Raw genomic sequence first — 15,159 nt, 5'->3', positions numbered from 1 at the left:
GTATTCAAAGACACAAAATAAAATAGCTCTTGATTCTCTTCATCAGTACATCAGTACTTCCTCTCCACAGATTAATAAAAAGTAAGCTCCACGTCAGATATTTACCTACAAGTCAGTTGTTCACCTCAAGATTAAAATGATGTCCACAAACTTAGCAGCAGCCCTGAAGACTGTTTAGCCCTTTGTAGAGACATCTACAAATGATTAGTCCGCTAATCCAAGTCAAAGCCACGTCCCATGATGTGCAGGTAGGTATCTGTGTTGATTTTTCACCTTCTAGGCTAACATCTACAGACACAAGGCTAAACTTTAGAAAGATCAAAGATTTCTCTAATATCAACTGTACATCCAGCCAAGCCACATGATTCTGTTTCCTACTCCAACAGGAGATTTGTTCTTCATTTGGCAATATGATCACTCTTGCAACATGGCTCAATACTTGTGAAAAGTCTTTGTTGCTGGTATGATTTGCGGTGAACAGAGTCGAGCAACTGAAATACATCTGTGATAAATATTGAAAGAATTCAGAGAGGCTTCATTAGATGAAAACCAACCTCCCCTGAGGTCGCTCAAGATCTATGTGGTGCCCATGTTAGTTAATGTTGACCCGAGAACATCTTTCAAAGAATCCTAAAGCTACATCCAAATGCTATCAAAACATCCCTTCTTCATTTTGTTTTAAAAGAATGAACATACAACAGGATTTTAAGGGGAAGGAATGGACAGCAGTATGAGATCAGACAATAGTCCCTCAAACCAAATGTCTTTGATCATATTTGTAAGAAAAAGAAAATATTAATAAAATTTGAATCAGCGTACATGATTACTATCACAGATTTCACCCCTGTAAGACTATTCTATGAAAACTTGTCAATAAAGTGGGAATTTACACATAATTGTGTCAATATTTATGGTTCAATATTACGGTTTTTGAAACTCTGCTTGGTGTTTAATCTATACTAACACACAATTTATTATCTTATGTATTTTTTATGCTTTCCTGTGCTGTTATAAAACAGGCTTTAATTCATGTAGCTTGGCAAGACCATGTCATTGTTTACAGGCTGGTACAATGTAATGTAAATGACCAAAAACCTAAAATACTCCAGGACATGACAGCTGAATGAGCTTAAGGCATCAAGAGGGTTTTCCTTACAGAACATAAAGGCAACCAAAGCCTACACAGTCCGTCAAAACAACCCTTGCAATATACTGCATTAATCATCTAATCTGATCACAAAATCTTCCCTCTTAATTGGTGACAGCTTTAAATGTTAATTGTTTTTTAGCTGTAAGCCCCAAGCCTTTGACTTAGACTAATAAATTAGTTAAAATGGTCATGATGAGGAAAACTCATGCTAACCAAAGATGCACCTGATTAAAGGTCTGCGGCTTTCTGGGTCTAAACTATGCAAAAAACATGTTGTAAACCTGAATTACTTGGAAAATCACCACAAAACTTAAATGACTGCAAACTTGAAATCACTATGTTGTAAAGGTGGGTAGGCGCAACAACATGAATCCCTGTTAAATACAGTGCAATAGCCATTTAATTCAATTTAAGAATTTCCTCCAGGAGGCTAAAAAAATTAAATGTTTTAAACAAGGTGTTAATCTTTTCAGACCATAGTATAACACTGCATGAGATTTAAAAGTTACAGTGCTATGTAATTAACTTTGCAGAAACACAACATATAAACTGAGAAATTAGATAAATCTCCAGTGCTTTTCGTTAAGTCTCTTCATGATTGAAGTGTTTGTTGCGCTACTGAACTAAGGCACGTACTTCTAATTTCAGTTGTTCATGTTTTTGTGTCAACCCCCCCGTATATACAGAAACTGTAACCAGCCACAGCTCAGGATTATCTCACAGAATAAATAACCTCTGTTAACATTTAACAGGTGAAAGAGAACTATTGGCAGATATTGAATATAAAATAAATCCTAGTGATGTTTTCACTAGTGTTTCATCTAAATTGTACAAATTGTTGTTTTCTTTACACCAGAATGGACCCCTTATATTTAAATACTTTATATTTACATCAGGAGTGGGTTCTTCTACGGAGTCCGCCATGTTTTTTCCAGTAGTCCAAACTGGAAAAAATTTAAACTAACAACTGAAATCTACCACAGGTTCTCTTTCATGTTTGTAAGGGGAGGGGCATTCAGCTGCAACATGCAACTTCACCACTAGATGTCAGTAAATTATACTCACTGAACCTTTAAAAATGGGTAAATCTGTTGATTGCAAGAGACATTTTATAATCAATCAAAACAAAAAGTGCAAATCAGAGAAGAATAATGTAATAAGCTCAGTATTTCTTCAGCTTTTTGGGCTCGTTGAAACCACAATGTCAAACTGGGTGTGTTCGCTGTAGCCATTTGAGGTAGACAGAAACCGTGTCAGAGATTACACTCTCATACTGTCTAAGACCAATCAGCTCACATGCTATCAGAACAACTGCAATTGCTTGTGGTCCAGTGTGAGTTTCCTTTGACTCCCACCTGAGACTGACAGGGGACCGCTGATCTGGTCGGAGAGAACTACAACATCATGGTCCATGGAGATGTAATGAAAGGGAGGGGGTAGAAGGCTTGGAAATGACACAACTCCACAGGCTATATACCAGTAAGAAGTCAACACCATACATCTTCAATGTCTCAAGTCAACAGCAGCATTTAAACCTCAGTCATATAACCAGAAACAATTGAGGGTTAATTTACAAGGCATAATCTTTTAAATAGAATATATGGCATCTGACCATTGTCTCAATATGTCCCTTTGAGATCTCCCACCCCACGTCCCAAAGACACACATTTATACCCCAAAATCCCAATGCCACACCTCATGCCCATTTAACAGTCTCACATTGTTCTACAGAATAGATTAAAAATATATACTATTGACTTATTAACGTCCAGTGTATTTTTTCTCTGTTTTCCTTACATTTTTTAAGTTTAAAAAGATCTCCTTTGTCACAATGCAAGCTCAGAGGTCTTTTCTACACACACACACACGCACACACACACACACACACATATACAGTATATATTTATTTATATATATATGTATATATATATATATTTATATATTAGAGGAATTTTTAGCTGAGAAGTGAGGCAAAGTAAATATGTTCATTTGGACGGAATTCATTCAAGATGAGAAGGAATTAAACTCTCTTTTCTCTAGTTTCCCTTTTGAGGAGGACAACATTTAAGGAATTTGGGAAGCGCTACAACATCACATGACTACTCAAGAGCAGGTATCAAGGTAAAAGGAAGAAGAAGAAATAGATTAAAAAGGCCTGAACTTGTACAAGGCAGAGAGAAGGGCACACGATCTGGCTCTCTGTGGCGTGTGCATTCCAGGGTCCTACTGACAGCAAGAGAAAAACGTACAAAGTTCAAGAGAATGTTAGAGAGAGCGAAAAAGACCATCAGATAAAGGGCAAGAGAGTGAGTTGTTTAAGTGGTAACAGAGCTAAAGCAGTAGTGCAAGATTACACCATGGGGTTAAGGGAGGTACGAGAGGGGAGAAAAAATATTCAGTCTGCCTGATTCATCGGTACACCAGGTGAGATATAGTGCCAGATTTGAAGTTGAGCTGATGGTTGGGCACAAAGCTGTGCTGCGGATTCTTTCGTGTGCAGATATCCTTTGCATACAAGCCCATGCACGAGTCACAGGACACCTTAGAGCAGTTCACACAGGTGTGCGTTGCACCTGGCTTGTTGCAGAACCCGCAGCGCGATCCCCCCAAGCTTATTCGCTCACTGCTGACTCCCTTTGGTGTTGTCAGGGCAACAGACTTGCTTGCAAACAGCTTTGTGGACATGAGGGTTTTTTCCACCATCTGGGGGTGGGGGTGAGAGTGCGAGTGAGTCAGTGTGAGGGGATGCGGGTGGAGATGGGAGTGGGAGTGGGTATTCGAGTAGACAGAGAGCTTTTCCTTGACAGGGATGTATCCATCAAGGGGTCGTGGGGATTTGGGGTGGTAGTCCTGGAGGCCACAGCAAGGGGAGGGGTCCACATCATGACAGGCAGAACAGAGGATCATGTCACACCTCTGGCAGGCAGCCATAGTTGAGCAGCTCAGCCCACAACCTTGACACTTCACACTACCATGAGCTTTGAGCAGCCACCCGTCTCTTGCATCCCGAGGCTCTCTGGATGGAGGTCGAGAGGGAGTCTGCCTTCCCCCTGTCCCAGCACCGCCCCTCTCAGTGTACAAGTCAATCTCATCCAAAGAGGACAGGTGGTAGGATGTGTAAACATCAGCCGGGGGAGGCGACTGAATTGGGAAGAAATCTGCAACAGGGCTGTAGGAAGGTGGGGCTACCACAGAGAAGAGAGATGCTGAGGTGCTGGGCCTGATGATCTCATCCTTCATATCTTCCTCTGCATCCACAAACAGGGGCTCCTTCCTCAGACTCAATGAGGCCTTTAAGACAGGCTTGCTAACTGCTGGATGCCAGTGACCAGCCCCATCCGTAACATCCACAGACTTAGATGGTCGGCTACCTCGCCTCAGGTGGTGGGCATGAGGCCTTTCTATATCCATCGGCCGCACAGACAGACGAGCCATATCTGCCCCAAGGCTATCACGTCTGCGGAGCGCCTCGGCACAGCCAGCTGCGTCATCTCTGCAACCCCTGCGGAGTTCCAGGGCCTCCAGCTCTGAGGCTGAACCGCGGGCCAGGGCCACTACCTCTCCCAGAAGACGACACTCTGCCTGGGCCAGGAAGAGCTCAAACGCCAACTGGCGCAGATGATTTGCTCCTCCTGGGTGCTCCTGCAAATGGAACTGCGAATCATGGTCAACCGCGTAGCCAATGGTGCGCATTACAGATCGCAGTTCAGCTTCAGAAATGGCTGACTGCAGATGGTACACGTACGGGCCAGTGAAGGTCTAAAAGAAAAATGAGTTCATCAGCATTAGTGTCAGTCAGTTAAAACAGCTTGACATGATTGAGCAACACTGAGCCTCACATGTTATTCCTCTGATATCATATAATTCAAAGTAAAGGGTTTCATTTAGTACGTATGTAAAAATATAAACAGCATATAGATGTTGCCTAAAAATAAAACATTTGGGTTTTACCTTTAACACACTGTACAGTGTTCTTAGAAAATAAATACTCCTTTAACAAGAATTATATGGAGGATATGCAGATGTAAATTACATTGTAGGATGTAAATCTCGGGGAACCTTAAGTCATGATGCTTTATAGAAATGATTAGATACACAACTTTTAGGCTGATTTCAACAGTATAAAATAATATTTTGTTTATGTGAGGGTGATTCAATTTTTCACAACTTTATTTCATGATTTTGAAATTATACATACAGAGGTTAAGTAATTTATCGAATTGTGATCAATACACACTCCTGGGGAAAACAATATCAAAAGCTAATGGTGTTCAAGATTCAAATTTTGGTTGATATCAGCATTAAACATAAGAATAAAATGTCAACACTGTGAGTCTACTAAACTCACCTTTATACATCTGAACTCCTTCTTCCAGGGGAAGAGTAAGAGGTTGGTGCAGATGGTTTCCAGAGTATGAAAGGCTCTCTCCAGGCTCCTGAGGTTGCCCCCTCTCTGGCAGCGGAGAGAGTTCTCCACCACCTCATAGAAACGCACCATGCGGAAACGTTGTGCAGGATCTGGCTGGTATGCCCCTAGCAGAGCTGTGGCTGTGGAGAGCAGGGCCTCACTGTCCTTGTGTCTGCTTTTGTCCCCCTCTGGTGCAGCTCCAATCCCTCTGTATTCCCCTCCCTCCTCCAGGCGCCTCTCCAGTGCCGTCACATACCTCCGAAACAGGTCCTCTTTTAACTTGGCATCCATTATCGGCAGCAGACTATCAGTCAGCTGTTGTACTTTTCTGAGAGAACCTCACCCCTTTTGGCACACACTGCACCAGGATGCGATGCTCAGGCACCATTTTTTGCCACCATTATTCACCCCACACACGGTCTCACACTCAACGTTAATAACGTTTTAGAGAGGTGGAAGAGGAACGAGACGTCACGTCTGATCAGCAGCACATCCTCTAAACAGCGTTCAGTTGGCGTAGCTAGGCTTGCAGCCTGTAGGGATGCCTTCTTACGGGCATCTCTGGTACCGGCTCATAGTCTGACTTGTTTCCAGTCAAACAGGCCGATTGTTTGTGTCTACAGTTGAACTTATTCCATTCCTCGGTTTGAGCATGTGCAGAGTTGAAGGTCGCTCATCATGAAGACACGTACATGGTTGAGTAATTTTTTCTGAGCCGTCTTCAAGCTGCAACGAAAACAGGAGAGCAGTCAGAAAATAGGGCAGGAGGGACATTGGGCATCATTTTATTCTGATTCATTGAATGCTAATCCAATCCACAAAAAATACAGTCGTAACAATCATCGTTAAAGGTGAATACAAAAATCGAATGGTTCAGATAAGAGGGGGCGTGTATGAGTACCAGAGAAGCAGTGCATGTGCTGTGTGTGGGATGATGTGAGGATGCATCGTGTGGCTTATTTAACAGCCACTGGGTTGAAGTGAGATTATTATCACGAAACACGCCACCTCGACACACCATCTGAATTACAGTGCTCATAACCAGCATCGACACTTACGGTCGACTGTGCCTTTGCTCTTGCGCTCCTGTTTGCGCCAGTGAATGTGTGAGCTACGTTACAGGCGTGTAACCCGTGGTACCCTCCACTTAGCATCGGTTTGTGTGGGTGTGTTTGAGACTCAAATCTGATAGCAGGCTTGAACCCCAGCGAGCTGACCGGCTATTCCAGTTACCACACACACACCAACCTTAGCGAGCAGCCGTTTAGCGAGTTAGCATGTCTAAGCTAATAACAGCATGTCTTACTACTGCGCATCACAAGGAGCCACTACACCACGACCCACGCTAACAATGAGAGAGAGAGAGGGTGTTTATCCTTAATGACTCTCAACCCCGACTGAACCCGATGCCGTGGCTGGCGTGGGCCCCCAGCTGAGCGCAGGCTGTGAGCAGTGAACGCCCATTTCTGCGCAGCTGTCTAGCTAACAATTGCTGTAGCTAGCATGGGCGGTCTGTGGCTACATGGGAATCTGTGGCGGTTCTTCCAGCCAACTGTCCGGACAGTAACCGTGACCCCGGCTCCAGGTCTAACGCTGCCTCGGTTGAGAGATCTCACCGTTTTTATCCGCTGAAACACCCTCAACCCCGCACACCTTACCTTTAGCACCTGCTAGCCGCGGCTAACTACGCCTCCTCCACTGTTGGAAATGCCCATCGTCGCACCGCGCATGCGCAGAGTTGTGACAGGTCAGCAGCATCAGGGGCCCACGTGCTGAGGAGGAGAGGACGCAGAGCCCACGAGCTGCATCACCAGCAGTGTTGAAGTGTGAGGTTTGTTTTGGAGACCAAAATATAATTCTATAAAAATTCACATACAAAATATTCAACTCTGCAAAAGATTTAGAAGCAAAATGAATATGTTTTATTTACCAACTAACGTCATACAAAGTAAATAAGAGAAAAACTTAAAACTTAACTTAAAAATCATTATTTGGTGTGAACAAGCTTTGAAACAGCACTATTTCTACTTGGAGCCTGGTAGTTTGTTTTATTTTAGAACCACCAGCGGATGTTAGTGACTTGTCTTCAGTTATGTACCTAAAATATTTAGTATATCTGCAGAGCACTCAAACAATGATAATGTCCAGGAAGTAATTTTAAGGGAACTATTATTTTATTCACTTCACTGTTATGGTTCAACTTCATACAATATTTTAAGTCAACAACTAAGTGATGTAAATCTTTAAAATGGCCATTATTCTTAGCATAATTAAAGATAATAATAATAATAATAAAGTAAAGCATTGTCCAATTCCAGCTTTTCCAATGTGAACTTTTCTGTTTTCTCTGTTTTGGTCGCTTAAAACATGATGTCACCAAAATATGCAGCACTTGATCATTTTATAAAGAATGTCTTGATTAATTGATTATATCTGGGCTTGTAAAGTCAAGAGCAGAAGCAAAAGGTAGAAGCGTTTAACTCCGAGGTGAAGGATTGTGCAGGAAGTGGACTCTGTTTCCTTATTGGTATGTGTTTGCCTTTAATCTCGATCTAACCTTATCTCTACCCTGAACATGTTTTGTCCTATGATGCATAACATGGCCCCAACTTGACCCTAATCTGCCATCTCGTCCAAGCCTGTTACCACACCCAAGACACAAATAATGTATGAAAATGAAAAATCTGTCTTCATTCAGTCCCATGTAATTATTGAACTACAGAAACATAATCCATTTATCATTGTATCATGGTACGTTGTTTATCTGGCTATATTAGATTTAGCCACCACTTTACCCAGCTCTAAAACCCACTCCTGTTCTTTTGGCAATAATTCTCAGGTAGGTAAAACTAGAGCTTAATGAGCAGTGAGTTGATAAGCTGTTCAAGACACTGCTTGGCCAAAATCAGAGACCAAAAACTGTCTTACTTTTTCTTCTCAGCAGCTGACTTTAAAGTCGTTTGAGGCTGTTACCTGTTTAAACTGGGTTAAGTGACCAAAAGGCTTAAGTACACATGAATTTGACGGCTGAAATCCCATGTCGACACTCTGACAAAACGTAAACACCATGATGACATGTGATCAATGTGTTGTTGAGGCATTAAAAGTACCTCATATAACCTCATGTAACCTGTATGTTATCGACACATATGTGTTTGAGCGTCTTTGCACTCTGCACCACTGAACTATGTCCTCTGGTAAGAATTAGGAGTTAAATGTTTCTTGTCCACACGTATGCACATATTTCTATTGTTTATGTTGTGAGTTTCTGGTGGTCTGTTGTCAATTGTATGTCTATTTGTGTAAGTACACTGAGCTCAACTACACCGGAGTCAAATTCCTGGTATGTGTACTCATACACATCAAATAAAGTTGATTCTGTCAATGTGTTGTTAACGTGTTGTTTACGTGTAGATGGCGCGTGGGAAAATGCACGTGTGTTTGAACCGTCGCGCTTTCCGTACCCCGCCCTCGCGCTTTAAAACAACAGAGCCAGCAGCCGGTGACGTCACTGGGCGACTGATCCAGTGAAGAAAAGAAATGGCGATGCTCGGAGGCTTCAGCGCAGCTCAGCACAAGAAAAACGTGTCGGACGGCGGCGGCGACGTGTCAGAGTTCGTGTGTCCGGTCTGCCTAGAAATCTTCGACAGTCCCGTCAAAACACAATGCGGACATACGTGAGTATCTTTGCCTTTATCTCCTATTGTCACCCTCTGAACCCACGTCCACCAGCTGCGGTGCGATCGTTCGAGGAGAGAATAAAGCGACACAGCGCTTGTTTTCAAACGTGTCGTGCAGCCACACTCACGTCACCCCCTCCCCGCGTCTGTCTGCTTCTACCACAAGCTTTCAATTGTGTTCTACTCGTTTTAACGTTGGATAAAATCATTGCCAGCTCGCTCAATCAGTTTCAGTTTTGTTTACACCGATGAGGAGGCCTCACCTGGGAGTTGTAGTTCAGATCTCCGCTGCTGGAATTCTCTAAATCGTTTGAAAGACTACAAATCCCTTCGCCCTCTTGAGGTGGGGACTTCCCATCTGAATTACAGGAAGCTCTGGTTCCTGAGCTGTGCAGGGATCATCCAGCTAATGTCAGTATCAAGTTCTTCATGTCAGACATTGTTGTTCATGGCAGCACAGAAAAAAGTCCCCACAGGTCAAGTTAAAGCCGATCACACATGATCAAGTGTCAAGGTTCCCATGGTGACTATCCCACATCCGTGTTGCTCAGAGTAACATCTCATCGAGAAACTTGGGAAAGGCCATTTCCCACAAACCAGGACAGTTTGGATTTTAAACGAAACTTTTAAATTATTGTTTGTACCAAACCTTGTTGACATTGTGTGAAAACAAGACACAACCACACAGATTATCAGAAACCTGCATAACCTGCCTTCTCACGTTCCATGTAAACATCACATCTTGAACATGAAACCAGTGTAAAGCCCCGACACTAGTGCACATGATGCAAACACACTCGCTTTCTTCCTCATCGGGCCATTTCTCTCATCAGGTTTTGCCAGAGTTGTCTGCAGGAGTGTTTGCGACCACAGAAGCCCGTTTGTGCTGTATGTAGGGCCACGCTGGGCCACTGGACTAAAGCTGCTGACTTAGAGGCCCTCATCCAATCATCTGTGGCAGCCTGCAAGGGATGCGGAGCTCAGGTATGACCTTTGCAAAAGCTGTCCCAAGGTATGAAACTGTGTGTCTTCCGGTCCTCCAAGAACAATTCAAACCTTGTTCAAACAGATGAATGTATACCATCAACAGAAACATGATAGTGCTTTTACTTTGAAACAGGTGCAGGATGTAGGGTACATGATGTTGGTCATGCAGTGGTAGTTACTGACATGTGTTCTCTCATTCTTCAGATTGGCCTTTCTCAGATGAGAAGCCACACAGCTGCCTGTTCAAAATACCAGGATTACATTGAGGAGGGAGTGAGGACCACTGCCCAGAGTCAGCCTTCCATTATCAGGTGAAGAAAAAAACACGACTCTCAGTGGCTTGACACTACACTACAAGTGTAGCAGTGGACATTTTTCTCATGACAACAACGTTACTGATCTACACAATACGTTTTACAGCAACAGATGTGCTGACTCAGTAACTGTAGAGATGTCCGCAGTATCCCTCTAGCAGTGCACTTGAAGGTGTGTGCAGTGTTAATTACAGAGACGCTGACGGCCCACAATGTTTAATTTGTTTAAGCTTTTACACTTCTCATAATAATATAAAAGATCTGTTACTTACACTTTTGAACCGTTGCCTCATTGTAGAGTAGTGCAGAGCTCTGAACTGCTTTCACTCTCTCACTCTATCAAACCTCCCCCTTAAAAAAAACACTCCTGATGTGACTCTGCTCCTGCTTGGAGCAGACGCTTTCATTTTCACTTTGTAGCTGCACAGACAGACTAAGTATTTATAACTAGTGCTTTACAAATTAGAGTGTGTTTGCTTTTTTGCCAAATGTGGGAGCAACCGCTGACACACGCAAATAAATTATATTGATACCTATTTTTTTAGCATCTGATAAGCTTTTTAAACTCTTAGGTCTCTTGCTCATTTCATGTCTCACTGATCTCTAAAACAACACCCCTACATCAACACAAGTGTTTACAGCCTCCCTGTGAACATATGTATCGAATATGAAGCACTGCATTGTGGGATGTCTTTTAGGAGGCACAAAGTAGAGGTGGTTCTGAGGCCACTATATACTGTTTATAGGGTATACGCTGCATTTTACACAGGATTAAGGCACTCAAGAAACTGTAGTGACCCAGATGTACATTTCATTCATTTTACATAATTCCTCATATGATACAAAGGTCTTACTGGGATAATTTAGAATCTGCATAATGTTTTTCTCACCACCCGCTTTCCTTTGTACACAAAACAATCAACCGGCAGGGTGAAGCCATATGTACGTAGCTCACAAGTGCAAAACACAGTCGTAATGAATTCTTTGATCATTTAGACTCAGAATGAACCTTTTCAGTTGAGATAAGACTGAAAGCTTGTGTTTCCTCAGCCTGATAAACAGAATTGTCAGTTTGTTTTCACTTGGAGACACTAGCAAAAAACACATGATGTAATGTATAATGTGGACATGATGACGAATCAGATTGTGGCAGTTATAGTTGTCACCCAGAATTAAATAATATATCTGAATTAAACACCCAGTTAGTTTAATTCAGATGATCAATGATATTGCTTAGCTGTAAGATGGCATTTAGTCTAGGGATGTGTGATATGACGATAGTAGATCGTGAATCTGTTGTCATCTTAATCTGCATGTATGCTTGACTCATCCACCCATCCCCCACCCTAAGGAATTATTTTATCCAATTAAGAGACCCACACACGCATGAACATTCCACTCCACCTCCACTGGTGTTATGGTGGTAACATATCACACTTGTGTCCGGGCCAAAGATTTGCTTAATAGTCTTTAAACCAACATGATAAAAAAAAAAAATTGTGATAAGATCTTGGATCGTGATCCTGCCTGAAAAATTCTTACCAGTTAATGCTTAATATCATTACAACCAAATTGCAACATTCTTATATTTAAATAACAAATCTCTTTGAAGAAAAAAAATGTAAATGAAGAATAGGTTGCATTTTCTATTTTTAATACTTTCTCTTTCCTTCTAAATTTCTTTCTAGTCCAGTGCCAAATCGCTACACCTTCACCTGCCCGTACTGCAACTGCCAGAACCTCGATCAGGACGGCCTGGTCGAACATTGCACTTCCCAGCATGCTCGAGATACACGCCAAGTAGTAAGAAATCAACATTGCATTGTGATCCCACCAGTTCTCAGTTTCCAACCGAATCATGGTTGAAGTCACTCTCACTTTGTGTCTGTTCAGGTGTGCCCCATCTGTGCCTCAATGCCCTGGGGGGACCCCAACTACAGGAGTGCTGATTTTTTCCAGCACCTGAAGATCAGACACACCTTCTCCTATGATACATTTGTTGTAGGTTAAGACCCTAAACGCTATATTGAGTGTCTGTTTGCATTTCATCCATCAGTTAACAGTTTTTTTAAATCTTATTATTTGCAGGACTACTCTACAGATGAGCACACGATGATCCAGGAGGCTCTACAGCGCTCCCTCTTGGACAACTAGAGCATGAGGAACAACCCATCAGAGCAGGAATCCAGTGACGTGAAGGGTAGATTGTGAAGTCTTGAGAAGACCAAGCAAAACACTTAATCATCATCCATCGATCATAAGGTTGTTGGTACTGTATTACTATGGGTAATCAGTTTCACAGGGAATTGGTATTGTAACTATGAATCTATTAGGTTTATTATTCAGATAATAAATTAAGCAATATGGTTAAAGAAGCATATTGTACTGTCTGATTTAGGATACAGTGTTTCTGGTGTGATAATCTTTTATCTTCCCCCATGAGTTGAGTCTGTAGATTTGATAGTTTGTTGAATATCTATTAAACTATGTTTATTGAAGCTGTTCATCGATGACATGTTGGTGTCATATAGCCAAAAACTTCCAAAGTTGTGATTAAAATCAATACTTGATGTTATGAAAGGGTTTGACCACTAGGTGGCTAACTATTGCCAGCAAACAACGAGCTTCTCTCTGAAGTCATCGGTCAAGTGATGTTAACAGTAATATATAATAAAATACTCAAGAGTGACGATGCATGTTTACTCTCAAAAGAGAAGAGGGTTTTTTAGTTTTGGTTTATTAGCAGATGGAAGCACTGTTTTTTTTATGTTGTGTCTGGGTGAAGTGTGTGTGTGTGTGTGTGTGTGTGTGAGAGAGAGTGTGTGTGTTCTCTCTGTTTTCAGAGATCTACTGGAAAGAATAAATAATACAAGGGTCAAACAAAGCCAGAGATGGCTGTTTGCTTTATTGTAATGTTTCTCCCACATGTCTTTGTGCCTGCTAGTAGATCTTGTTTCTGACTTCCAAAACTCATAGGGCTAATACGTCATCCAGTGAACCAACCGATAGCAGAACATTCAGTGTCTCAAAAGGTCAGCGCATGTGATTCTTTCTGTTTTATTTGGTGAGAGTTTCTCTGCATGCTTATGGCCATAGGAGGGCAGTAGAGTTCCACCGTTCTCTGGCAGGTCGGTGGACGACAGCGCTGACACTCACCCAGCTGTGTTGCAACACATTACTCAACACAGATTTCATTCTAAAATGATGTGCCCGGCTCAAATGAGTTGGTGTCCTGCTCAGTTTATTAACAGTTTTTTTCTTTTTTTCCAAACGCATTATACACAGCTGTCACTGGTCTTTTGAAACTGAGGTCTTGGTGGAGTTACATGTTATAGTTTTAGCTGAATAACAATTACTTCACCTTTAAACAGTTGATGACGTGATATGACTTTTACTGTACCTACTGTTGTGTGTTTTTTCATTTCAAGTGTCTCGGATCCTTAAAAAAGGAAGAAAATCATATTTCTGAACATCACTACCAATGGTTGTCTAGAAGAAAAAAAGAATCGACATTTTGTTATTTGTGTCCTTCCAAATACTGGCGGCATGTGATGTAATGAGAATTTTGTTTGACTTTTTTTTTTAGCTAGATATTTGTATTTTAATTTATAAAATGAGAAATGTGTCTTGTTTTACATGTGTTGTTTTCCAATAACTTGTAATTGACCTTATACAGTAGCACAAGTCTTCACACACAGATGCATTGCATTTGTCTTCAACCGACAGGTAAATAAAAACAGCATTCACCCAGATCAAGTAGCTCTAGAGCAGAACCTTAATGCCTTCTCACTTTAGTCTTTGGTGCCACTTAGGCCTCAATGTCCATTATACTCTCCAGTAAAATGTGTAATAATTTCTGTATGTGTTTCTCATGTATGATGACCGTTTTTCTTTTCTTTCTTTCTTAATATATCTCTCATTTTCTTTTGTCAGCCCTACTGTCAGGGGGTGCTAAATCCTGATAAATTAAACCTCTTTAATTATTTAAACCCTGGCCCCAGAAATCAGGCACAGTGATTTATACCTGTGTGTATGAGACTTGTGGGGGGAAGAAACAACACTCGCTGCTTTGATGGATGACCTGTGTGTGTGTGTGTGAGAGAGAGAGAGAGCAGTTAAAGGGAACGTAATGTCATCAGTTGAATCTCTTGATTTGCTCTGCTGTCATAAACGGGGAAAAGGAAAAAGGTGTGTGTTAGTGAAAAGAACAAATTGTGGATTCTATTAAATGACACAAGCAATCTACAAACTTTTGTTGATGTATTGGAAATCAGGACGATGCTCTTGTCACACCCACAATGATCTTTGCAATGTGTTTCTGCACATTCTTGAATCCGTGCTGAGTTAATGATGAAACTCAGGCCCTTCGGTGTACATTGTCCACAGGGAGAGAAAACCCTCTCATCTCCCTTTGTTTCCTTTGTGCACTTCTTGTTTCTGTAATTACTGTAGTTAAATGATATTACAGTCTCTCACCTTGCTCTGCAGAGAATCTCACCCACCAAACTTCTTGATGTAGTCCCCACCCCCCCCCACACACACACACACACACACACACACACACACACACACACTCCCCAATCAGGTTTTTGCTCCTGGCAGAGAGAGGAGAGATGTTAG

General features: G+C 41.8%; 2 protein-coding genes across 2 annotated transcripts; one reads left to right on the top strand and one right to left on the bottom strand.

Moving 5' to 3' along the window:
* Positions 1-2,239: 2,239 nt before the first annotated feature.
* Positions 2,240-7,346, bottom strand: spata2 (spermatogenesis associated 2). Its single transcript, XM_020112822.2, has 3 exons — positions 7,217-7,346; positions 5,499-6,284; positions 2,240-4,909 (listed from the first exon to the last, which is right to left on the bottom strand). Exons 2-3 carry the CDS (start codon positions 5,847-5,849, stop codon positions 3,560-3,562), a joined length of 1,701 nt encoding a protein of 566 aa, XP_019968381.1. The 5' UTR covers positions 5,850-6,284; positions 7,217-7,346; the 3' UTR covers positions 2,240-3,559.
* A 1,684-nt stretch (positions 7,347-9,030) lies between these two features.
* Positions 9,031-14,291, top strand: rnf114 (ring finger protein 114). Its single transcript, XM_020095864.2, has 6 exons — positions 9,031-9,235; positions 10,072-10,222; positions 10,430-10,536; positions 12,228-12,342; positions 12,433-12,540; positions 12,628-14,291. Exons 1-6 carry the CDS (start codon positions 9,099-9,101, stop codon positions 12,691-12,693), a joined length of 684 nt encoding a protein of 227 aa, XP_019951423.1. The 5' UTR covers positions 9,031-9,098; the 3' UTR covers positions 12,694-14,291.
* The last annotated feature ends 868 nt before the right edge of the window (positions 14,292-15,159 follow it).

The sequence above is a fragment of the Paralichthys olivaceus genome, chromosome 6 (assembly GCF_024713975.1).
Source record: "Paralichthys olivaceus isolate ysfri-2021 chromosome 6, ASM2471397v2, whole genome shotgun sequence".
NCBI lineage: Eukaryota > Metazoa > Chordata > Actinopteri > Pleuronectiformes > Paralichthyidae > Paralichthys > Paralichthys olivaceus.
Note: the sequence above shows the minus strand (reverse complement) of the source record. Positions and strands in the feature narration are given on the sequence as shown.

Coding starts and splice junctions, on each gene's coding strand:
- rnf114 (XM_020095864.2), top strand. CDS start 9,099: ATGGCGATGCTCGGAGGCTTCAGCGCAGCTCAGCACAAGAAAAACGTG. Junction 9,236..10,071: donor AAAACACAATGCGGACATAC/GTGAGTATCTTT, acceptor TTCTCTCATCAG/GTTTTGCCAGAGTTGTCTGC. Junction 10,537..12,227: donor AGTCAGCCTTCCATTATCAG/GTGAAGAAAAAA, acceptor ATTTCTTTCTAG/TCCAGTGCCAAATCGCTACA.
- spata2 (XM_020112822.2), bottom strand. CDS start 5,849: ATGGATGCCAAGTTAAAAGAGGACCTGTTTCGGAGGTATGTGACGGCA. Junction 4,910..5,498: donor AGGAGTTCAGATGTATAAAG/GTGAGTTTAGTA, acceptor TTTTTCTTTTAG/ACCTTCACTGGCCCGTACGT.